Source organism: Orcinus orca, chromosome 4 (assembly GCF_937001465.1).
Source record: "Orcinus orca chromosome 4, mOrcOrc1.1, whole genome shotgun sequence".
NCBI lineage: Eukaryota > Metazoa > Chordata > Mammalia > Artiodactyla > Delphinidae > Orcinus > Orcinus orca.
This window is the reverse complement of record NC_064562.1, coordinates 90,660,696-90,685,874: the sequence shown is the minus strand read 5'-3', so window position 1 is coordinate 90,685,874 and position 25,179 is coordinate 90,660,696. Positions and strand designations below refer to the sequence as shown.

Sequence of the window (25,179 nt, the reverse complement as noted above, 5' to 3'; positions counted from 1 at the left end):
TGGGGAATTCCCTGGAGGTCCAGTGGTTAGGACTCAGTGCCTTCACTGAGGTGGCCCGGGTTCAAGCCCTGGTTGGGGAACTAAGATCCCGCAAGTTGCATGCCCCCCGCCCCCCCCAAAAAGATGCAAATGAACTTATTTACAAAATAGAAACAGACTTACATAGAAAACAAACTTATGGTTACTAAAGGGGAAGGGGGTGTGGAAGGGATAAATTGGGAGTTTGGGATTAGCAGATACAAACTGCTATGTATAAAATAGATAACAACGTCGTACTGTTTAGCACAGGAAACTGTATTAAATATCCTGTAATAAATCATAATGGAACAGAATATGAGAAAGAATATATATGGGGGCTTCTGTGGTGGTCCAGTGGCTAAGACTGTACACTCCCAATGCAGGGGCCCTGGGTTTGATCCCTGGTTAGGGAGCTAGATCACACATGCTGAACTAAAGATCCGGAGTGCTGCAACTAAGACCCGACGCAGCCAAATAACTAAATAAATATTTTTTTAAAAAAGCATATATATGGGCTTCCCTGGTGGTGCAGCGGATGAGAATCTGCCTGCTAATGCATGGGACACGGGTTCGAGCCCTGGTCTGGGAGGATCCCACATGCCGCGGAGCAGCTAGGCCCGTGAGCCACAACTACTGAGCCTGCGCGTCTGGAGCCTGTGCTCCGCAACAGGAGAGGCTGCGATAGTGAGAGGCCCGCGCACCGAGATGAAGAGTGGCCCCCGCTTGCCACAACTAGAGAAAGCCCTCGCACAGAAGCAAAGACCCAACACAGCAAAAATAAATAAATAAATTTAAAAAAAAAAAGAAAAGAGAAAGAGAAATGGTCATATAATTACCATTTTAAAAAAAAAGCATATATAAGTATAACTGAATCACTTTGCTGTATACCAGAAGCTAACACAACATTGTAAATCAACTATATTTCAATTAAAAAAAATACAATCACTTATGAATAACTGGAAAAAAATAAAGTACATTTGTGGCTTATGTTATATTTCTATTGGATAGCACTGGTCTAGAATTTGGTTTTTAGTAAGGACCACAAATGTGTCCCCATGGCCTCAGTTTCCCATTTTTCTTCTAGTCTCTTAGTTTCCATGTCAGCCCTGCATTGGAAATGTGAATGTCCCAAGTTTCAGGTTTTTAACTGCTTAGGAGGTGGAAATGTTTCTTCTTGAGCCCTAGAATAGTAGGGGAAACATAAGTCATTTATGTTAAATTATGAGAAAGTAATGGCAAGTGTTAAACAAGCCTCATTTCCAACAAATGAGGAAGAATTGAATTTCACATTTATTTACATGATAATAATGAGCAGTGTTCCTGAATTTTGGTAGTAGTGATTTGACTAGGAAACAAATTAATAGTTTTTTAAATAGCATATGAGAATTATCTATAACTTTAGGAGTCATTTAGAATTATATTTGCTTATGTGAAATTTGGATTTAAATTATATTTTAGAAAACTTTTTCCAGAATAAATAGAAGAGAGGCTAAAGTGATAAATTATTCCTTTAAAGTATAATATTTGCTTTATGTAGAAGTTTTCTGCTCCAACATCATTATCAAAAGTCAACACATTGAAGTGTTAAATGGCTACTATACATTCAGCATTTACTATTTGGTAGGCATTAATATTATATTCATTAAATTCCCCCATGAACTGTATGTGGTAGGTACTATTATAATTCCCAATTGACTGAGGGTGAAACTGAGGTATGGAGTGGTTAGTTAACTTGCTCAAGGTCACATAGGTAGTACGTTTTAAACAGGTTAAACAACAGTAGCTTATACTTAGTGCTTTCTCAATAAAATCTATCAATTTTTAGTTTTTCCCAGGAGAATGTAAGCTCCAAGTGGGTAGGGACTTAGTTTTGTCACTTAGTTGTTTCACTGACAGTTGAGATTGCTTTCTGGCATGTAGTAGATCCCAGGAATTATTTGAAAGAATTTTGTGATGATGATTATGTCAGTTCATCAAGAGACTTGGCCTTGAGAATCTACTAGAATTGCTTTAAATTTTGCACTGTTGCTTATTAGCAGTAATGTTCGTTTATCTACCACTTCCAAATTAACTTCAGTGTTATGTACTGTTTGGCGTACTTTATGCATGTTATATCTTAATAAAATATTTAATAAAAAATTGTTTACTAGGAGCTGTAGCTTTTGTTCATCTCTTTTCCTTTTATGTGTTGGAAATGCATTGGAGCCACAAGGAAACGTAAGAAAAATCAAGACTACCAGAGGTCCCACTGTGTGTTCAGATAAGTTGGGAGAAGAAAATATAGTAAAGCAGCTTTCCAACAGTTCTTAGAAAAAATAGTATAGTGATAAAACAATTCAAGGTTTCATCCGAAAGCCTCAGCCTCCCTGGTTGTTGCAGTCATTAAAATCGAAAACACATTATTTTATTTTTAGAAATTACAGTTTCCATTCTTAGTTTGGAAACAGACCTGTGAAATAAATTTTATAAAATAGGGCTTTGAAATCAAAGGTTTTTGTAATTAATAGTGTTAGGAGAAGGGTAACTATGCTACTTCTATCCAGGAAATTTTCATTTAATTCTGAGGTGTATTCTCATTTTACAATAATAAAATTGAGAGTTAGATGGTGACTTACCTGAATTAACATCACAAATAAGTGGCGGAACTGGGAATCACCTCACATCTGTCTGACTTCCAAGGCCATGGTTTTTTAAAATACTGTCTGTCATTTTGCTGTTTTCCATTTTTTCCCCTTTCAGTTCTTGAGTCTTAAGAAGTGGGATTTTAAGTTATTTTGTGTGGGCAGTGGGGTTGGAGTTTTGGATTGTAGAAATACTGGATGTTTGAATTAAAGTATGGATGTAATAAATGATAATTGTTGCGTGATAGAAAAATTAAGCTGTGAAAAATCTGTCTTTAACTTTCCATTTTCTTTTTATCTTTGGTTATCTGTGGATAAAAACCCTACCCTAGAACACAGAATACTTTATAATGGGATTCATCATGGTGATTGTATTTTCTTGAGTTGTTTAGTAAATTTTTCATACACGAATAGTGTTCTTTCCCTAGAGTGAAAAAAAGACTCACTTTTCTCTGAATTACAATTTTGGGGGAATGAGGACAGAGGTAATATTTGTTTATTAATATTTGTTTACTTAGCATTTTACTAAACAAACAGTTGGGGACAATCTAGAAGGCAGCTTTTCTAATTTGTTACTTCTTTTTACCCTTCCCCAAACTTCAGTGTAGTAAGTGTCCTTTAGTATCCTGCCATTTTAGGATTATTTACTTCTTTTGGGGAAGGGGGTATTGTGGGAACCTTATAGAGAACTTTGAAAGCATTCACGATTTGCAAGATTCGGTTACTCTTGTTTCCCTTAGAAATCGTAGGGGAGAAAAATAGATGTCTGTAAGTTACACTTTTGGTTTCTTAAATTGGTTGGTGAACGAACGTCTGGTGCCTATGATTTTCATTTTAACATTAATTCCTGTGCTTACTGGAAAAAGTATTTTACCATTACTAAAATTGTACATTTCATCCTCTTCTGAAAATACCAAGGATGATAATGATTTTTTTAGGGCACAGGAAGAAGTTCCCCGTTATGCATATTTATAATTAAATTTAATTTGGGGGTAAAATTATCTTCAGAAAAATATGAAATACTTTAATCCCAAATGTAGAAAAAGGTTATGAAATAAACCAGTACTAGTTAAAATGCATAAAGTAAGTTTTTTAATCCTATGTTCTTATTAAAAGATAAGATAAATTAGGAGTCATTAAATCTTTAAAATTTGAGTTTTAAATTATGTATTTTTTCTGTACTTAATGTTCGGTACTAAACTGTTTAGTACAGAGAAAGTGAAAATGATGGTATCTTCTCCTGGGGGTGAGGGGAGGAAGTCAGGGACCTTAAAACAATAATTCCTACACTGTTTCATCCAGTAAGCAAGTTTAAGAAGGTGGGTTCAAAAGCAAAAATTTACTTTTGAAATCTTGTCGGGCTTTCTTTCATAAGAGTACATGTGTCACTTAGGTATAAAGTGTAAAGTACAAAATAAGTAGATGTAGATAAATATAAAAATCCTAACCAAAAAATGAAAGGAGAGCTTTGTATATTAAGGATTTATGTTTTAAAAAATTGAGAAAAGGGGAGGATCATTGTGTTTGGTGAATAGACCAGTAAGATACTGGGGTAGGTTACATAATGTAAGCGGAGAGCCCATTTGCAGGCAGGTACTTGGGAGCGTTAAAGTGAATCCCACTGGAAGGTTTCCTGAATCATGATCACTGTTTACTATGAGAAGGGATTGTTAAAGATTATTGAGAGATTGAAGTGATAATATTGATATGACAGTACTTTGAGAAGTGTAAAGTACAAAATAATTAGCTGTAGATAAATATAAAAATCTGTTTTGAGAAGTAAGTAATTGCCATTGAAGTAAACTAAGCAGAAAAACAGTTTGAGGAAGGCATTAGAAGATTCTGTTGAGGCATTTAGGCTTTAGGAATTATTGTGGAAAGCGATATTAATTAGACACTTAGAGCTTTCATCATCCTGGTTGATGGTGTAGTATTTCAGTTAACCTAAACATCTAGAAATTTAAGTGAGAGCTTATAGCCTAAATAGTTTTTAATGATCTTGAATTTTCTGTTGGGGCTAGAACCCATGTAGCCCGGGGGTATCGAATTGCAGAGTTCATCTACAGATGAATAGAATTATCACTTTGGACCTAACACACATGAACTCAGCAAATATAAAATAAAGGTGTCTGCTAGTTTTCTCAAAACATTCCTGTAAAGTCAACCAGACATTGTACTGTTGTTCAAAGTGGTGTTATGTCATTAAAAACATTGCAGTTAAAATTTGTTAGTATTTTTGTTTTAAATATTCAGATTGGCTAATTACGTTCTAGAAAAGCAGACTATTATTTTTACTAGAGCAGATAAGCTTATGAAAGAGCGTGTTTCAAAATTTTTTATAGGTAATACTTTAATAAAAATAGGCCTTTTTCTTGCTGATATAACTAACATTTATTTTCTGTTTATTTTTAAGACGAGCAAAAATCAAATTAAAGTAGATCTTGTAGATGAGAATTTTACAGAATTAAGAGGAGAAATAGCAGGACCTCCAGACACACCATATGAAGGCAAGTACTTTTTTCTGTATCAAAATATTGTGCATATTAGAACTTGTCCGAAACATTAAATCAGAATAATCTCAAGCATTTATAAACTACGTGAAAGGTAACTTCATTTGGCTTAAGGATATATACAGCAGTTTTTAAATAATAAATTTAGATACTTATCTAGACTGATTTTTCTTACTGAATTTTAGCTAATTTTTTTCTTTTTCCAAAGAGCCAAGTTACAGGTTATATTATGTTAGAATCTAACAGTATAAAACAAATAGCATGTTAAGACTTTAACTTATATGGACTCTCAGTTACCCTTCATATGGTATCTGTAAACAAACCTTGCCTTAAATTTCTGACTTATGTTAATTTTTAAAGAAAAGCTTCTCTCCCCTGTTTGTCATTTAGCATGTAATTTACTCATATGTCTTCATACAGGCTGTATTCCAAATATTTAATTTTCTTTATTCAGGAAAGCTTTGAGTGATCGTTTCAAGACATATAGAAAGGAGACAGTTTTGCTGAACTCTGTGTTTACAAACTAAGTCTATAGCTACTTTAGACCATGGAATTGGGTGGTAAGATACAGAAAGAAGCTTTATAGCTTTTTATTTCCTCATTAGGCAGATCTTCAGTAGTGAGTGTTACTGTAAATTTGGATTATATAGCATAACCAAGATTCTTGCATATAATAAGCATTCAAATATTTGTTTAATGGAAATCATGTCACGGAATTTGTAGTAGTAGCACTTATTGAGTTCTTACTTGTTAGAGGTTTACGTGTACTTTCTCATTCACTCCTTACAACCAATCTTAAGAGGTAAGTACGGTTATCACTGTTTCATAGATAAAGAAACTTAAGCTCAGGAAAGTTAAGTAACTTGGCTAAGACATCTAAGCAGCACAGCTGGGATTTGAGTCCTAATAGCCATTGACTCCAAAGCCTGTGTTTCTAATCACTTTCTGCTCTTGAATAAATCAGGATTGATTGAATATTGGAAGTGGTGGTTATGTCTCCTTTGAATGTAGTGGTTCTACAATTCTGTAATGAACAGTTACCAAAATTTTTCAGAAAAATTCAACGTTCTAGACTGTGTTTCTCTTTTCATTCAAAGTTTTAAAGACCCTAGAATGTCTTCAGCACATTCTACCAAATCTTAAATGACAATATTTTATTTTCTGTTTTATAGTTCATATGAGCCATTTCTAGACTTATTTAATTTTGTATATTGTTTTATGAGTGCCTCCTGTATGCCAGGCCTCATCTGGATGCTTTCATGGATGCTGTTCATTTAGTCCTTTTGACAGTTGTTAGATGGAGAAGAGATCTTTAGTTATCTTATAAAAATCAAGTTCGTCCTTAATAGCAGATATTGTTTGTAATGATATACAAGCTTCTTCTTGAAGGCATACATTATAAATATTCTTGAATTACTTTTTAGGTTGTTTAGATGTATTTTTGAAAGATATTAGGGCAGTAGCATTATCACCATGGAGCTCTTCCAGTAAATTGATATTTATAAACAAGAGATCTCCTGAACTAGGCAGAATGTTTATTACCTTCTTAGCAACCCTTAATAAAGGTACATGAATTTTTAAAAAATTGGACAATACTTATTTGTAGGATGATTAAATTATAACTATACCACATTCATTAGTTAGAAACAAGTTTGGTCATTTTTAAGTGCTTATGTCTGCTGCTGCCACTAAATGAGACATTAATGTTTGATAAGATTAGTTTTAATATGCTTCTTGGGTATATATTTGAAGTAGATAAACTTAAATTGTATTCTTTTTATCATAAAACTATTGAAGTTGTTCATTTTGTTTAAGAAAAGCACATTTGAGGGCATAAACTTAGATACTTTTTTTGAAATACGAACAGGGGTAAAATATTTTGCTAATATTTATCTCAGGACTCTTGCTAAATTTTGAGGGATTTTTTTTTGAAGGTTTTTGTTGTTGTTGTTTTATCTCAATAGCCAGGGCAAAAGTTTACATGTGGAATGTTAAATTGTTAATAACATCATTAAGAAATCAGGTAGCTATTTTATGTAGTGTTAAAAGTAATCAGATTGAGTTAAAATGACCGTATTGTACATGTTTTCTTCTTTTGCCTTAACGGCTCAGTGGCAGAGGAACAATTTAGTTCTTGAGGCTTTGTACCTAAGAGTTGTTTTAAATTTATGGAATCATTCTTGGTATTTTTTGAAAAATTCATCCCTTCCCCCTTTAAAGATTATAAATGTGTAGTAGTAAAAGCTGTTCTTCAAGAAGTAAATGTTTTATAGTGAAAACTGTTATGATAATAATAATGTAGTTATCATAAAGCTCCCTTAGTTGTGTTACTCTGATATATATCAAATAATGCTGTGGTTAATGCTATATTGATTATATATTGAAGTTGTCAAATAATGCAAGACAGAGCATACCAATAGCATATGGAGTAGAAATAGGATTTGGGGGACTCTAGGGTCCAGCATTATTTATATAGTATTTCAGGGCTCTCACACTGCTCCTAAGAGATTGTTTTGGACATTCAAGAAGGAACAACTTTATATGAAAGGTTATAGAGACAGTAATTTGGAATTTAATGAAAAAAGTAAGATTCATAGGAATGAAAAAGAAGAATGTATACATTACTCAGGCTAAATTTATTATACCTATATTTGAAGCTAGCATTTATAACTCTGAATATAAACAGTTATCTCTGTATACACAAAAATTTCTTGAGGTACTCTTCTCTTACCTGTCTTTTTGTTTCTTTTTTTTTTTACTTCTTTCCTTTATATTTCACTGCTGCTGTATTCTGTGTGCTTCAGGCATCTAGTTCAACTTGTGCATTAGTCAGTATGGGATTCTATTAAAAGGAATAAGCAAGAAAAGAAGAATTGGCACCAAAAGGGCTTGAAGAAAGTGGTACCAAGTGAATTGCTCTTTTGTTTTTTTCTTAGATCCACATTCATCTGTTCTAACAATGAAGGAAGTGGCAGGATATACTGAGAATTGAGTGTACGGAATTTTGAAGTCAGTAGCGTTCCTAGAGCACAATTACTGTTTTTGTTTTATTACTTTTTATTATGGAAAATTTCAGATATATACAGAAGGCAAAAACCTCCAGGCACTCATCAGCCAGCTTTAATAACTATCATTTCATGGCCAGTCTTTGATGTAATTCATCCCTTGATTATTTTGAAGCAAATCCCAGGCATAGTTTCATATATAAATATTTCACTAGCTCAGTTTTATTTGCTGTATTTTGGAATGATAAATATTCTTTGGTAATGGATCATAAAATCTTAGAATTGGAAGGTTCCGTAGAGTTAGGATTCAAATCCAGTCTGCCATCCAGTGCAAGATTCCCCCTTCAGAGTTTCCTGAGAAGCAGTTATCCTCCCCCTTTAGTATCCTAGTTATGGGAAGCTAGATAAACTTAAAAAAAAAAATACTTATTTAGCTGCTAGTTGCTCAAGATAACTTCAGACCAAAATGGAATGTTGCCTACTGTTTATATGTTACTGGTTAGAACAGTCTCTTTGTATACCCATTTACAGGAAGAGACTAGGTTTTTGTCTTTATTCCTGCCTCTTGTCTTACTATTGAATTTTGTTTTTTAAATTTTAACAAGAAGTGTTGGCATTTAATTTAATGTCCCAGATTAAAACTTTGGGACATTTTTGCATTTGAGAGAACCAGCTAGAAGTAGATTTTTCAGTTTTTGGCGTAATCTGTGTATCCTTTTTCTTTGTACCACCTATGCCTTTATACTTCCCTATCTTCTTTCTTTTTTTCTTCTTTTCCTTTTTTCTTTCCATTTTTTCCTGTTATTTAGCAACACTTATCAGTGTGGACTAAAGGAAACAAAAAGAGATGGAACCTGTGCTACGTAATTGTTCCAGTGAAGTCTTTGGCATTGGATCGTCTGTGGATTTAATGTATTCATCCATCTCTCCAATTATTCACTGATAAACTAATATCAGTTTAAAATGGGTATTCTGTATGCTTTAAATAACCTTTAAATTAAAAACTAGTGCTTTTGTTTATTTCCTTTTTGGGTTTCACCTTTAAAATGAATCTGTTGTAATTGACTATAAAATAGTATATGTTTTGAAAAGTTCTATCACTATATTTGGCTTTACATATTTGAGGTGAGCAGCACTGTTAACTTTCTGTTTTCCCCATTTTTTAGGAGGAAGATATCAACTAGAGATTAAAATACCAGAAACATATCCATTTAATCCCCCTAAGGTATTGTAAGCCTATTTTTGTGCATGAACTTTTTCTTGGCTCGTTTAATTAATATGTACTTTAGTGTTTATTAAAATTACAAATTTTTTAGTTGTTTACTGTGTAAATTTAGCATGGACAAGATGTCAGGTAATGACAGATGGTTTGCTTCTGGAATTAGAATGAAAAGTAAGCTTACTCAGAGGCAGCTAGTAATGGCTTTAGACAGGAATAGGATGTGTATCTGACAACGGCTTAAATTCTGGGTCTGGAAAAACTTATAGTGTTCCCAAATTTAGAGAATCCTTATACAAGTCCTTATTTGCCTCAGAGAAGTATATTTTTTAGGGAAGAGAGTACTCTGACTTTATTCAACAATTATTTGAGTACTTTGTGCCAATATAGCAATAAGTAAGACTTACACTGCTGTCCTTGCTTTCATGGAGCTCATGTTCTAGTGGGGGGAAAAATGAACAAATCATTGCAACTGTGATGAATGTTAAAAGAGGAAACAATAATCTAGGATTGTGTATAACAAGGGGAACTAACCTAAACTTATTTTTTGACTGAATTGCTTCCTTTATGTCTTTACTTTTGCTATCATCACCATTTTAGTTTAGGCATTCAGCTTTATTACTGCACCTGTTTTGCCTATTATTTGATCACCCTTTCATCTTTGCCATACTATTCATTCTTTGCACTGTTGTTCTATAAATCTTCCTAAAGTGCAGTTTTGATCATGTTTCTTTTCTTTCCTTGTTAATAGTCTGAACTCCTTAGCTGGGCATTTAAAAGCTCCTGTAACCTGACCTTAGTCTTTTTTTCCATCCTAATCTCTTGCTGCCCTCACCCACAATATGAGTTTCTTTTTCTCCAGCCTAGATTACTTGCTGTTTGTAGGTTAATGCTTATTCTTTCACACTTCCCTGTCATTTTCACTTGAACCATTGTCCCTGTCATTTAAAATTCTACTTTTCTTTTGAGGTCTAGGTAAAGTATCACTTTCTCCATTACGCTGTGCCTGTCAAAATGTTTCTCCCTCTACTCCCAATAGCATTTTATGTAATTTATATAGTACCACCACAATTACAGTACCAATTAATGTATTGTATTATTTGGGGATATGTATCTTTCACTAGCTTTTGTGCTACTGAGGTCAAAGACCACGGCTTAATACACCTTTGTATTTTCTATGGCTCCTGAAAGTATAGTGTCCCTTGAGCATATGATAGTAGTCACTCAGAAAATGTTCCAGAATTCATTCATTCAGCCTACTGGTTGTCCCCCATTTAAGAATATAGACACAGCAGTGGAAGTTCCAGGGTGAAGTTGAGTCACCTACCAGTTTGAGGTGTCTGTTATCCTGTTGTTTATGTATATCTATTTTCTGATAAGCCTGGTTGATGTTTTTAAATTGTGGTAAAGTATACATAACATAAAATTTACTATTTTAACCATTTTTAAGTGTGCAGTCTAGTGGCACTTAAGCACATTCACATTGTTTTCTGTGTATCACCACCATCCATTTCCAGAACATTTTCATCTTCCCTACTGAACAATAACTCCCTGATATTCCATGCTGGTAACCACTGTTATATTTTTTCTCTATGAATTTTTCCTACCCTAGGTACCTCATTTAAGTGGAATCATACGATTTTTGTCCTTCTGTACCTGGCTCATTTCACTTAGTATAATATCTTTAAGGTTCATCCATATTATAAGTTGTGGCAGAATGCCATTCCTTTTTAAGGCTTAATAGTATTCCCTTGTACATACCCACCACATTTTGTTTATCCCTTTAACCATCGATGGACATTTTGGTTGTTTCTACCTTTTAAGCCTGGTTGATTTTTTTTTTGTTTTTTTTTTTGCCTTTTATAAAAGTAGTTTGTGTTTGTTGTAGAAATTTTTTTTTTTAAATAAATTTATTTATTTTATTTTTGGCTGTGTTGGGTCTTTGTTGCTGCGCGTGGGCTTTCTCTACTTGCGGCAAGCAGGGTTACCCTTCGTTGTGGTGCATGGGCTTCCCACTGTGGTGGCTTCTCTTGTTGTGGAGCATGGGCTCTGGGTGCACGGGCTTCAGTAGTTGTGGCTCGTGGGCCCCAGAGCGCAGGCTCAGTAGTTGTGGTGCACGGGCTTAGGTGCTCCGCGGCATGTGGGATCTTCCCGGACCAGGGCTTGAACCTGTGTCCCCTGCATTGGCAGGCGGATTCTTAACCACTGCGCCACTAGGGAAGCCCCTGTTGTAGAAATTTGAATAGTGAAGAATTAAAAGAACATTTTTTTTTTTTCCAGTATGACCACTTGGAGATGACCACTATTAAGCTTTCATCTTACATTTGTGACTTAATTTTCATCCTTACCCTAGTTACCCTCCACTAGGTAATCTTGGTTGTCAGTGTGATCATTAGAATGAGTAGTAGTGACTTGAGGTTACTTTAATTATAGAATACTGTAAATTTAAGAAAAGAGGATTTTAAAATGTTTCGAGATAAGGATGACCTCAAAGCCTAAAAAAATTTTAATGGAAATGAGGGAAGAAAGAAAAGATCTCAAGAGAGACTGCTCTCAACCACTATATTTTTACTATTAAATAATGATAGTAGCAGTTGTCACTTGTTTTGTGCTAGGAATTTTATATGCCTTTCCTGAAAGTCTTCATAACAGTCTTAATGAATGAGGGAACTGAGGCTTAGAGGTTAAATAGAAACTAGATCCTGTAAGGCCCACTGTGCTCTACTTCTTGTTTCTAATGAGGAAGGAATAAGGGCAAAATCTCTGAAACGGTCAATATGACTCTACCAAGAACAAAAATAATCAACCACAGTTCAAATCTTTCTTCTGGCATTTAACTGGCTTCTTGATTTTAGGCAAGCTATCTAACCACTGTGTGTTTCCTTATTTGTAAAATCCTTTGAAAGGATTATGAAGATTAAAAGAGTAGTCCATTTAAAAAACAATACTTCAATAATTCTATGAAATATTTTTTCATATTTTTAACATCTCTGAAATCAGGATATATCTTTCAGTGGATGAGATGTTATAACTTAATTGGCAGAGTTTTTTTCTTTCTCAAGGTACATAAAATAATCGTGTATTGAATAATTGATGGTACCTGAGATTCAGTGAAATACAATACTTAGAACAGTGCCTGCTCAGACTAAGCATGCTGTAAATATTAGCTAGCATTAACCAGTGACTACCACCCTAAGAGGGCCTTCTTGAAGTAGTCTGTTGGCTTCCCTCTGCAACGTTGTAAAATACAGTAGCATTGATGCTTAAATTTCCTCTTTAATTTGAAATTCTCATACGTTACTGGTAGGAATGTAAAGTGTTGGAGCTGGCTTTGAAAAATATTTTGGTCAAAATGGTAAACGTAGAGTTACCTTATGACCTAGCAGTTCTACTTCTACAACACTTATTTCTTTTTTAAATTTATTTTTTATTGAAAAAAAAATGGTTAGATGCCACAAAGTAGGTGTCAGTGCCTTAACCATATGCATGTTGTCAGGCCCGAGAGCTTCTTCCATCCTTGTCGAGGGCAGTGCTAACCTTCTCTCCTTTCATACAACACATAGCAGTTCTACTTCTAGATATCTACTCAATAGAAACGAAAACGTGTCCACACAACTTGCACAGAAATGTTCATACCAGCACTATTCATAACTGCCAAAAAATGGAAGTGCTCTAAATGTCCATCAACTGAATGGAAAAATTAAATGTGGTATATCCATACCACATTTGGTTATAAACGTGGTAAAAGTGCTGATATGTGCTACAAAATAGATGAACTTTCAAAACATCACGCTAAATGAAAAAGCCAGGCACAAAAAGCCACACATTGTATGATTTCATTTATATGAACATTAGAAGAGGCAAATCACAGTGAAAAAAAGGTAGACTGGTGGTTGCCTAGGGCTGGAGGAGTGTGGAGGAATGGGGAGTGACTGCTGTTGGTTACGTAGTTTCTTTTTTTTAAAATTAATTCATTTTCAAATTGTTTATTTACAGTTTATAGAAATACAATTCGTTTATTTTAATTTAATTTTATTTTTAATTAATTTATTCATTTTTTCGCTGTGTTGGATCTTCGTTGCTGTGAGCAGGCTTTCTGTAGTTGCAGTGAGCGGGGGCTACTCTTCATTGTGGTGCGCGGGCTTCTCATTGCGGTGTCTTCTTTTGTTGTGGAGCACGGGCTCTAGGTGCGTGGGCTTCAGTAGTTCTAGCACACGGGCTCAGTAGCTGTGGCGCACAGGCTTAGTTGCTCCACGACATGTGGGATCTTCCCGGACCAGGGCTCAAACCCGTGCCCCCTGCATTGGCAGGTGGATTCTTAACCACTGCGCCACCAGGGAAGCCCAGTTGTTGTTGTTGTTTTTTAAATAAATAAATAATTATTTTGCTGCGCCGGGTCTTAGTTGCGGCTTGCAGGATCTAGTTCCCTGACCGGGGGTCAAACCTGGGCTCCCTGCATTGGGAGTGTGGAGTCTTAACCACTGGACCCCCGGGGAAGTCCCTGTAGTTTCTTTTTGAGGTGTTGAAATGGTCAAAAATTAGATTTTGGTGATGGTTGCACAACTGTGAATGTACTAACCACCATGAAGTTGTGCACTTTAAATGGGGGCAAATTATTGTCTCAATAAAAGTGTTTATTTCCCTCTGTAGTCTGTAAATGTAAATCAAAAGTGATTGCATAGTTCTGGTTCTGTCTTAGGCACTTGATACATTATTTCATTTAATCTTTGAAATCACTATTGTATTAACACTTCCTCCTCCCACCTTTTTCAGAAAAGCAAGAAAAATGGACTAAAAACATAAGAACTGAGGTCTGTCTGATGTTTTTGCTACTAGTTCATGTTGCTCTTCAGGCCACTACTGTCTTAATTCCAGCCATACCATGTTGAAGTAACTTCAAGATTTAGAAAGGTCTTCCTTCAGTCAACCCACATTTGTCTCCCTCTGGCTTCTACCAGTTAGTTATACTTGGAATTTAGTATTCTTTTAAATATGGTACTCCTCCCATTTATGGCCGTAAGCTTTTGGAGTAGATGCTAATTAATGTTGATAAATATGTTCTAGATATTTACTATATTAGATTTGAATTTTGACTGGTAGATAATGATGGAAAGAGTGGGGAATATTTGTGTAAATTTCGTGCATAATTATGTTCACATATGTTTAATATGTAGCCTCAGGTTTAATTTTAAGCCTTCTGAGGTAAAAGTATTGACGTTAACTGTCATGTTCTCACTACTGTGCAGCTAAAATTGCACCCAGTTGAAAACTTACATTGTTTTATCTTAACATGGTTACAGAGTATTTTTTATTACTCTGCAATAAACTATTGACCTGAAGAGCAGAAGGTTTACTTCTGAACAGAGAAGATGTATCTTTGAATCAGCTGAGTATAGGATAGAAGAAGTTTGATTCAATGCATACTTTATTTATTTTTAAAATTTATTTTATTTTATTTATTTATTTTTGGCTTCATTGGGTCTTTGTTGCTGCACGCAGACTTTCTCTAGTTGTGGCGAGTGGGGGCTACTCTTCATTGTGGTGCACGGGTTTCTCATTGTGGTGGCTTCTCGTGTTGCAGAGCATGGACTCTAGGCACGTGGGCTCAGTAGTTGTGGCTCGCGGGCTCTAGAGCGCAGGCTCAGTAGTTGTGGTGCACAGGCTTAGTTGCTCCGCGGCATGTGGGATCTTCCCGGACCAGGGCTCGAACCCATGTCCCCTGCATTGGCAGGCAGATTCTTAACCACTGCACCACCAGGGAAGCCCACATACTTTATTTATTTATTTATTTTTAATTGCTTTACAATGGTGTGTTAGTTTCTGCTTTATAACAAAGTGAATCAGTTATACATATACATATGTTCCCATATGTCTTCCCTCTTGCATCTCCCTCCCTCCCACCCTCCCTATCCCACCCCTCCAGGCTGTCACAAAGCACCGAGCCAATATCCCTGTGCCATGCGGCTGCTTCCCACTAGCTATCTACCTTACTACGTTTGTTAGTGTGTATATGTCCATGACTCTCTCTCGCCCTGTCACAGCTCACCCTTCCCCCTCCCCATATCCTCAAGTCCGTTCTCCAGTAGGTCTGCATCTTTATTCCTGTCTTACCCCTAGGTTCTTCATGACATTTTTTTTTCTTAAATTCCATATATATGTGTTAGCATACGGTATTTGTCTTTTTCTTTCTGACTTACTTCACTCTGTATGACAGACTCTAGGTCTATCCACCTCATTACAGCTCAGTTTCATTTCTTTTTATGGCTGAGTAATATTCCATTGTATATATGTGCCACATCTTCTTTATCCATTCATCCGATGATGGGCACTTAGGTTGTTTCCATCTCCGGGCTATTGTAAATAGAGCTGCAATGAACATTTTGGTACATGACTCTTTTTGAATTTTGGTTTTCTCAGGGTATATGCCCAGTAGTGGGATTGCTGGGTCATATGGTAGTTCTATTTGTAGTTTTTTAAGGAACCTCCATACTGTTCTCCATAGTGGCTGAACCAATTCACATTCCCACCAGCAGTGCAAGAGTGTTCCCTTTTCTCCACACCCTCTCCAGCATTTATTGTTTCTAGATTTTTTGATGATGGCCATTCTGACTGGTGTGAGATGATATCTCATTGTAGTTTTGATTTGCATTTCTCTAATGATTAATGATGTTGAGCATTCTTTCATGTGTTTGTTGGCCACATACTTTATTTTTAAGTAAGTTGTAATAATATTCTACGAATGAAAACCCCATTAAATTAGGAAAACTCTAGCTCAGTGATTTGTCGAACTTACTATTGGAGATTAGGTTGTGAATTTTCCTCTTTTTCCTTTGTGTTATAAGTACTTTTATATATGAAATTGAGTATAAATACCGATGCTAATAGCCTTCAATGAGTCTTCCCTTCTGCACATGCATATTTAAAATAAAATAGCATTTTCTTTTGTACAATAAGTTAGTTAAAGCAGGTTTAATATTGTAACTTCCTTGAGTTCCAAGCTTGAAACTGGAAATTCCTGATGGAAATAGAGCTCACATCTACCATGAGGTGGAAGGTAAAATATTTGTTGAACTAAAGAGTGCATAAATATAGGCTGCATCCTGTGGGAGGAGATAAGATTACTGATGATGGTGTATCAATATAAATAACTAAGAATCGTCCCCTAAGAATCGTCCCCTTCCTTTATTTCAGTCTGGTAACACTGTGTACATAGTGTTAAGATTTTTGTTTCTAAATTCTTTGAGTGCTCCTCAAAGCTAATGAGTGTTGTCAAGTTACCCAGACAGTGCTAGTATTAGTTTCATTTGTGAAAATAAGGAAACTTGAATTGTTATTCATATAAGTATTTTAGTACTGTAAACCATCTCATATTTGAGTCAAGTATGACTCAAGTAGGTCATAATAAATGTCTTTGTATTGTTACTTTTATACTTCATCCCTTCCAAGTTCTTTGTACATTTTTGTTGCTATAGGTCGGGGATGGTAGTACTCTGGGAGAATGTGATGAATACAATGGATATGAATTGAGCGTAGAATGATGGGGTATATGTGGTTACCATTGGTAATATTAAGAGTTGAGAAAGAAGTGAAAAATCTAAGAAAGGAGATAGTTGATGATAAAGAATGACAAAGAGAGGAATAGATAAAAGAGTGTAAAACCATACAAAGAACTACTTATAGAAGTTACTTACATCTGTACTGGTAGATAATGGAGTGGCCTCTTGAAAATTAATTTCTTTATTAGATTATCTGCAAATTCAAAGTTATTTATTTCTAACTGTAGATTGTAGTACAAAGAAATAGTTTAATAATTTCCTTGGTCCTGCATATAAGCATATTTGTTTTTCATGTAGAGTCTTCAGAGAATCATGTATTGAAGATTCTTCTTTAAAAAGCAAGAATAATTCACACATCCTTAGATCATCTGCCTAAATTGTAAACCTTCTGACATCTTCAGTAGTAATTTAAAATTCTGTTTTCCTCGGGACTTCCCTGGTGGTCCAGTGGTTAAGACTGCATTTCCGCTGCAGGGGGCACGGTTCAATCCCTGGGGGGATTGAACTAAGATGCCACATGCTATTTGACGTCGCCAAAATATTAAAACAAACAAACCAAAAATATATATATATAATAAATATTATTGCACATTCATTCAGTGTGAGGCACTTTAGATGCTTGGAATGCTCTACTAAGCAGGATAGACACCATGCATTTTAGAGAAGACCAGGCAAATAAGAAAGAGATGATAGAAGTGTGATCAAGTACTGTGACACAGGAGAAAGTACAGGGTGCTATAGGACAGGTCAGGAAGAAGTGATTATGGAAGCTGAAACTTAAATGATAAGTAGGAGTTAGCCAGGAGAAGAGGATATCAAGGTGTGTTATTGAAAGAAGAAATGTATGAAGACCCTGAGTCCAAAAAAAAAATTTTTTTTTTTAAAAATATGACTTGTTGAGCACTTGTATTGAATGTAGGGTAGATGTGAGATTTGAGAGCGAGGCTAGAATCAGTTTAACAGTGTGGGCTTACATAAACGGAATGAGAAGTCGTTAAAGGGCCTTAAGTAGAGTAGTGACATGAATCAGGTTTGTTTTAAAGGGCTCTCTGGTTTCAGTGTGGAGAATGGATTGGAGGGAAGAAAACTGAAGGCAGTAAAGTCAAAAACTGTTCAGTAACCCAGGTGAAGAATGATAGTCTCCTTTAAAGACATGGTGTTCTGTGGATGGAAAGAAGTAGATATCATTGAAAGCAGTAAGGTTATTTTAAGAATTAAAAAGGATCAAGGAGTGGAAAGTCTCCATTAGTTTTAAGTGTTTTGAAGTCATTGGTGAATGGAAGTGCTTTTTCAGATGGCTTGTAAGTTAGTGAGTGAATATGTGAGGAATTAAGAACAGATAGTATAGACAAGTCACAGGGAGAGAAGTGGAAGCATGATAATTCTTTTAGCTTCTTTTCATAAATAGCTTACATTTGGAGCATATATATTTTTTGAATTTTATTTTTTTATACAGTGGGTTCTTATTAGTTATCCATTTTATACATATTAGTGTATAATGTCAATCCCAATCTCCCAGTTCATCACAGCATATATTGATGAGTTAATTTTTGCAAGGTACTAGAACATAGCTTGGTTCATAGTAATTAATCTGTTAAATGTTAAAGAATTTTGACCTAGATGACTATCATATATATGTGTCAGGTATAATCCTCCTCCTCCTCCTGTTCTTCCTCCAAAAGCTCATAAATAAGAGCTGATGAAGTAGATTTCATTTCAAGGTGATGTGATAGAGTTAGCATTTTCACATCGTTGATTTCTTATTCTTTCATGCTTAAATAAGTACACTCAGAATCTGAAATTAGATTGTGTGAGTTTGTATCTTCTGTTGTAAACTACTTACTTGATATTGGGTAAATTTCTTAAACTCTGAGCCTCAGTGCCTGGCAAATAATAGTAGGCCTTTAAATATTTGTCAAAAAATTTTTTAAAGTATTTAAGAAAAAAAGTGCTACAAAAAAATCAGGAGTAATCTTATAGTCACTTTCTACTTCTGTTTCCATGTACTGATTTTGCTTACTTTTTCCTTCAAACCTATTCTACACCCTTCACTCTAGAAAAATTGCCATTTACTATCTATATTTTGATTTTCTGTACTACTTTATCTACCTGAATGGATCTTAGTCCATGTTAAATTTCTCATAGCATCTAACACTATGCTAGGTAATTTATAAACACCTAGTTAATTGTTGGGTTTCTTTGAGCATTTATTAAAAGGTTTAAAAAGAATGTATGTCATTGATAGCATTTGGCTCACTGAATGCTTTGTCTCCTACACCCTTCCCTTCACTTAGGCAAAATGATGTAAGTATGAGCATTTTTTTTAGCTTGAGGATTTCATTTTCTTATAGTTCTACTTAAACTATATATGTTTTACTTCTGTACTTTAAAACTCAAATGTGCTTTATATTCTAGGTCCGGTTTATCACTAAAATATGGCATCCTAATATTAGTTCCGTCACAGGGGCTATTTGTTTGGATATCCTGAAAGATCAATGGTAAGAGATTTTGAATTCACCTTCAACCCTCTCTCATATGAATTCTAAGACTGTTTAGAGTGTTAAATGTGTACTTGCCTCAAAACATAAGCATATATTATACTTTTATTTGGCAATAATTTTAAAACTAGATGAAGTCTCTTAAGTACGTAAGAGAAAATATGTTACAGTTGAAATTGGAATCTATATTTAAATAGTGATTTATTAGGTAATGTCAGATGCTAGCTTTCCATCTTGAAAAATCTTGGATTTTATTTGTCGCTTTGGTAAATTTGATTTTTTGCTATCTCAGAAAGATATTTGTGAAAGACTAAAATAATTTAAGTATTGTAGTAATCAGCTCTGACTTGGATGGAACGTAGACAACGAAAACGTTAAAACGTATTAGTTGAGTGCGATCAAGGTTCTAAGATTCTAAGAAGTACCTTTGTAGGTGGTATCGTCATTTGTACAGTGCTTTCACATGTTTTGTATGATTTTATCTTGGCAGGATAGTGTTTAACCACTAGGTTAAAATCGTGGCTCTGCAATTTACTCATTTTTGTGGTTCTGAGTAAATTACCTGGTCTTTTGCCTTCGTTTCCTTATTGGAAAAAATTGGGGGTTAATACCTATTTCATAGGGCTGTTGAGAAGAGTAAATGAGTTGTTTTATGTATTTCTCTTAGATTAGAGCCTGGCATATTCTAACAGTATGGATTGAACAACCAAGATGAGATATAAAAAGACATTGGGGTTGAAGAAAACAATAAGTTATGTGTTTGATTTGTTAAGAAAGGGAAAGAAATGAACCTGAATAAGCTGAAACAGGATGACAGCATTTAGCATATGGGTCACTTGGTATATTTAGTAATTGGATAAACAGACAAGAGTTGCTGGTTTTGTTTTGTTTTTCCATTCTAATAGCACACCTGAGTAAAGCCTCTCCCTCAGTAGATCATCTCTTGGGATCCAGTTTCTTGATCTGTATTCCATACTGTTAAACATTGAACATTGTGGACTAGACCTAACTTTATCTTCTGTCATTCTTTTGATTTGTGACTTTTCATAATTTATTGAATTTCTGTGCCTCCATGTTTTTATCTATAAAGTCGTCTCGAAGACCCCTTATAGCTCTGTTGTTCAGTGATATTAATGAAAATTTGCAGTATTAGAGACATTGTCCTTTTTTTCACTTGGTTTCTAGGACATCAGTTCTTCTGTTCTCCCCTTCCTTTTCCCACTCCTAGACTTCTCAACTAGTTCCTCCCTCATCTCCTGGAGCTTTGTACATGAGAATACCTCAGGGCTAAGTCTGCTTTTTTCCAATCTATACTCATTTCCTTGGTGAGCTCATCTGATTTCATAACTTCACCGTTTATATACTTGCAACTTACATTTTCTGAACTCTAGACTCATGTCCTGCTGCCTGTTTAACATCTATACTTGAATATGTAATGGACATCTCAAACTTAAACATGTTGGAAACTGAACTATTTCCCCAGCCCAAAATTTACTTCTTCCCCATGTAAGTTTTGGCAGCTACATCCTTGCAGTTGCTAAGGCCAAAACTTCATCGTGATTCTTGTTTCTTCTTTCTTCTTTCTCTGGTACCTTTATACCAGAGAAATCTGCAAATCCTCTTGTTGAAACCGCCAACATTTTAGCAGCAGCTCATTACTACTACCTTGGTCCAAAGTTGCATTGCCTCTTGCCTGGACGATTACAGTAGCCTGTCCTTCTGCTTCTGACTTTACTCAGGTTATTCTCAGCAGACAGAATGAAACCTCCACCCCTTTGAAAACAAAACTCCACACTAAAATTTTCCACTGTCTTCTCTTTTTGCTCAGAGTTAAACCAGCAGTACTACCACTTCTGATTATCTTCCTATAAATAGTTGAAAGATTATGGTGTATATAGAGAACTTGAAATTTTGTATCAGAACACTTTTTATCAGCTATTCCCATTTCCTAAGGCAGGTCAAATAGCTGAATTTAGTCTTTTCATATCTATATCATTGAAATACTAAAAGATATCAGAGACATCAGATAAAATAGGTGAGATTGGATATCCATGGGTTTGTCAGCCCCCCCCCCTTATTGAAGTAAATTGACATTCAGTGGATATCCCCCCCTTTATTGAAGTAAATTGACATTCAGTGGATATCTAAATGTCAATGTTCAGGCTAATTTGGAACAGTTATCTTAGAAAACAGTTTGTTAACCTTGGTCTTTATTAATACATGTGGATGGTGATTTACCTTTAATATTTAACAACTTATGTTAGTATGGGTTATTTCTTAACTTTGTAACTTACCCTGTGTGGAAACCATATTATGTTTTTCTGCGACACCTCTTATGACTAAAGGTGTCTGTTTACCTGGGGAAGAAAATGACAACACATAAAAATTGCACTCATTGATACTGCTCTTCCAAAAGATACAAATGGGCATTAAGAGAATATCTGTATGGTTGATAAGCTGTGCTCAGCACCATTAGTCATCAGGGAAATGCAAATTCAAATCACAATTAGGTGCCACTACACACTTGCAAATGGTTCTCATGCATTGCTGGTAAGAATGTGGTTCAGCCACTCAACCAGCAGTATCTGCCAAAGCTAAATAAGTATACACCTTCACTATTGGCACAGCAGTTCTACTCCTAGGTATATATCCAAGAGAAATCCGAGAGAAATGAGTGCATATGTCCACCAAAAGACTTGTACAAGAATATTCATAGCAGATTTATTCAAACTGCAAGTCACCCAAATGTCTGTAAACAAGAGAATGGATATATAATGCTATAATCATGCAGTGGAACACTACATAGCAGTTAAAAAAAAAAAAGGCATGTTGACACAAACAACATGGATGATTCTCATAGACATGTGGAGTGGCAACAACCAGACACAAAGGAGTACATACTGTATGATTTCATTTTATGAAATTCAACATGAGTCAAAGCTAATTTTGGGTGATAGAAACTAGGACAGTGGTGGGTAGGTAGGGTCGTGAATGACAGGGGCAAGAGTGAGGCTTTCTGAGTGCTGGAAGTACTACGTATTTTGATCTAGCTGGTGGTTACCACGGGTGTATACATATATAAAAATTCATCTAGCTGTCAAGCATTTTACTCTGATTATACCTTAACAAAAAAATATAACAAAAAAGCTGCCGTTATTTTTAAGTAGCATTCAATAATGAACATAGATTATTAATGATTTTCTGGAAGATCCTTAACAGACAAGTTAGTCAACAATACACACAATTTGGTGCTTACTCTACATTTTAAAGGCCCCACCTATCCATATGAATGAATATTAGCCATATTAACTGTGCTTATTGATTTTTGAGATCTGAGCAAAATTAATTTACTGAAGATAGATTTATAAAGTACTCACTTATTTTTATCCACTGATTAATTAAAATTAGCTAACACATTTTGAAATTTCATACTTCTGTTTGCCTTTTAGGATTTGTTTTTAATAGATTTATGCTAATTTTACACATTAAATGCTAAAAATATTAATGTAGTATGAATTTAATCAGTTTGTGAAAAGCAAAATAAATGGAATAGAAAGTTTTATTTTTGTTTGTGTATTTTTTCACATTACCAAGTTTAGGTTTTAAAATTTATGTAGAACAAAAAGTGTACACATTTCTTTATACCATCAAAGATGTTATAGTTTCTATAGTATTTACGGTCAAAAGAATAAGTTTTGTTTTAATGTTAATTTTATTACAGTTAATTATGAAAACATTGTCATTGTTTGCCATTGGTCTTGTGTTCAGCTTTTAAAAACTTTTCATTTAGGCTTCTTTTTAGCTAATTAATTCTTAATGGTTTATGAATACCTCCCTTGCATTTATTATGAAAGTTTTCAAGCATACAGAAGACTTAAAACTTTGCTCATTGAGATTGTTATGAATTGAATCTAAAGTTACAGCTCTAGATTTTTCCTTCAGTTTTGAGAATAAACTGTCCCTTTGCATTCCCACCAACAGTGCACAGGATTCCAATTACTCCACATCCTTGCCACCGTTATTTTCTGTTTTTTTGACAGTAGCTGTCTTAATGGATGTGAGATGGTATCTCATTGTTTCATTTACGTTTTCCTAATGATTAGTGATGTTAAGCATCTTTTCATGTGCTTATCGGCTACTGGTATATCATCTTTGGAGAAATGCTTGTTTAAGTCCTTTCTTGGTCAGGTTTGTTTTTTGTTGTTGAGTTGAAGGAGTTCTTTATATATTTCAGGTATTAACTCCCTTGTCAGATCTATGATTTGTAAATATTTTCTCCCCATTCTGTGACTGTATTCTATTCTTTTCCTCTATTGACTTTCACTCTATTGACTGTATTCTCTGCCTAGGAAGATTTAAAAAAATTTTTCTTTTTCTATGCACAGGAGTTTTTAATTTTGATGTAGTTATAGACCAGTTTCTCTATTTTTTTCTTTTGTTGCCTGTGCTTTTGCCTGTCCTTTGATATCCAAGAAATCATGGCCAACTGCTGTGTCGTGGACCTTTCACCCTATGTTTTCTACTAAGAGTTTTATAATAAGTTTAGTCTTGGGAATTCCCGAGAGGTCCAGTGGTTAGAACTCAGTGCCTTCACTGCCGGGGCCCTGGTTGGGGAAATAAGATCCCACAAGCCATGCGGTGCAGCCCCCCTGCAAAAAATTAGTCTTACGTTTAGGTCTTTCATCCATTTTGAGTTAATTTTTTTTCTGATTTTTTTAAACATTGAAGAATAGTTAATTTACAATGTAGTGTTAGTTTCAAGTGCACAGCAAAGTGATTCAGTTATACATATATATGTATATATTCTTTTTCTGATTCTTTTCCATTAAAAGTTATTATAAGATATTGAGTATAGTTCCCTGTGTTGAGTTAATTTTTATATATAAGGCATGGCAAAGGTCCACCTTCACTCTTCTGAGAGCTCATTAAGTTGTTGTTTGTTTTTCCTATCATAGTAGCTTTATTTATTTATTTATTTTAGCATCTTTATTGGAGTAAAATTTCTTTACACAGTGGTGTGTTAGTTTCTGCTTTATAACAGAGTGAAGTAGCTGTACATATACATATATCCCCATATCTCCTCCCTCTTGCGTCTCCCTCCCACCCTCCCTATCCCACCCCTCTAGGTGGTCACAAAGCACTGAGCTGATCTCCCTGTGCTATGTGGCTGCTTTGCACTAGCTATCTATTTAATTTAATTAATTTATTTATTTTTTAATTTCTTGGAGTATAGTTGATTTACAATGTTGTGTTTCAGGTGTACAGCAAACTGAATCAGTTATAGATATACATGTATCCCACATTTTTGGCAAATTAAGAAAAAATGATAATGTTAGGAGAAATTGGGAGCTTCCTCCTTTTTCTTTTTTAATTTTTTTTTACTTGAAGAAGAATATTATTTTCTCTCCTTGTGCCAATGCTTTTCTTTTTTTAAAATTTTTTAATTTTATTTTTCTATACAGCAATTTCTTCTTAGTCATCAGTTTTATACATATCAGTGTATACATGTCAATACCAATTGCCCAATTCATCACACCACCATCCCCACCCCTCCGCGGCATCCCCCCCTTGGTGTCCATACGATTGTTCTCTACATCTGTGTCTCAACTTCTGCCCTGCAAACCGGTTCATCTGTACTGTTTTTCTAGGTTCCACATACATACGTTAATATACGATATTTGTTTTTCTCTTTCTGACTTCACTCTGTATGACAGTCTCTAGATCCACCCACGTCTCAACAAATGACCCAATT

General features: G+C 34.8%; 1 protein-coding gene and 1 non-coding gene across 4 annotated transcripts in view; one reads left to right on the top strand and one right to left on the bottom strand.

Moving 5' to 3' along the window:
- The window catches only part of UBE2K (ubiquitin conjugating enzyme E2 K), a 79,090-nt gene that overhangs the window by 36,154 nt on the left and 17,757 nt on the right, over positions 1 to 25,179 (top strand). The window contains exons 2-5 of one of the 3 annotated variants that reach the window (XM_033421680.2): positions 3,068 to 3,124; positions 5,053 to 5,146; positions 9,321 to 9,379; positions 19,345 to 19,427. In XM_033421680.2, the coding sequence (XP_033277571.1) occupies positions 3,068 to 3,124; positions 5,053 to 5,146; positions 9,321 to 9,379; positions 19,345 to 19,427 (293 nt within the window). The remainder of the gene's footprint in view (positions 1 to 3,067; positions 3,125 to 5,052; positions 5,147 to 9,320; positions 9,380 to 19,344; positions 19,428 to 25,179) is intronic. The other 2 variants (XM_004266248.4, XM_049708784.1) reach the window with 2 other exon arrangements.
- On the bottom strand, positions 12,807 to 12,932 carry LOC117200084 (U6atac minor spliceosomal RNA). Its single transcript, XR_004481520.1, has one exon. It is a non-coding gene; the product is annotated as a U6atac minor spliceosomal RNA (small nuclear RNA).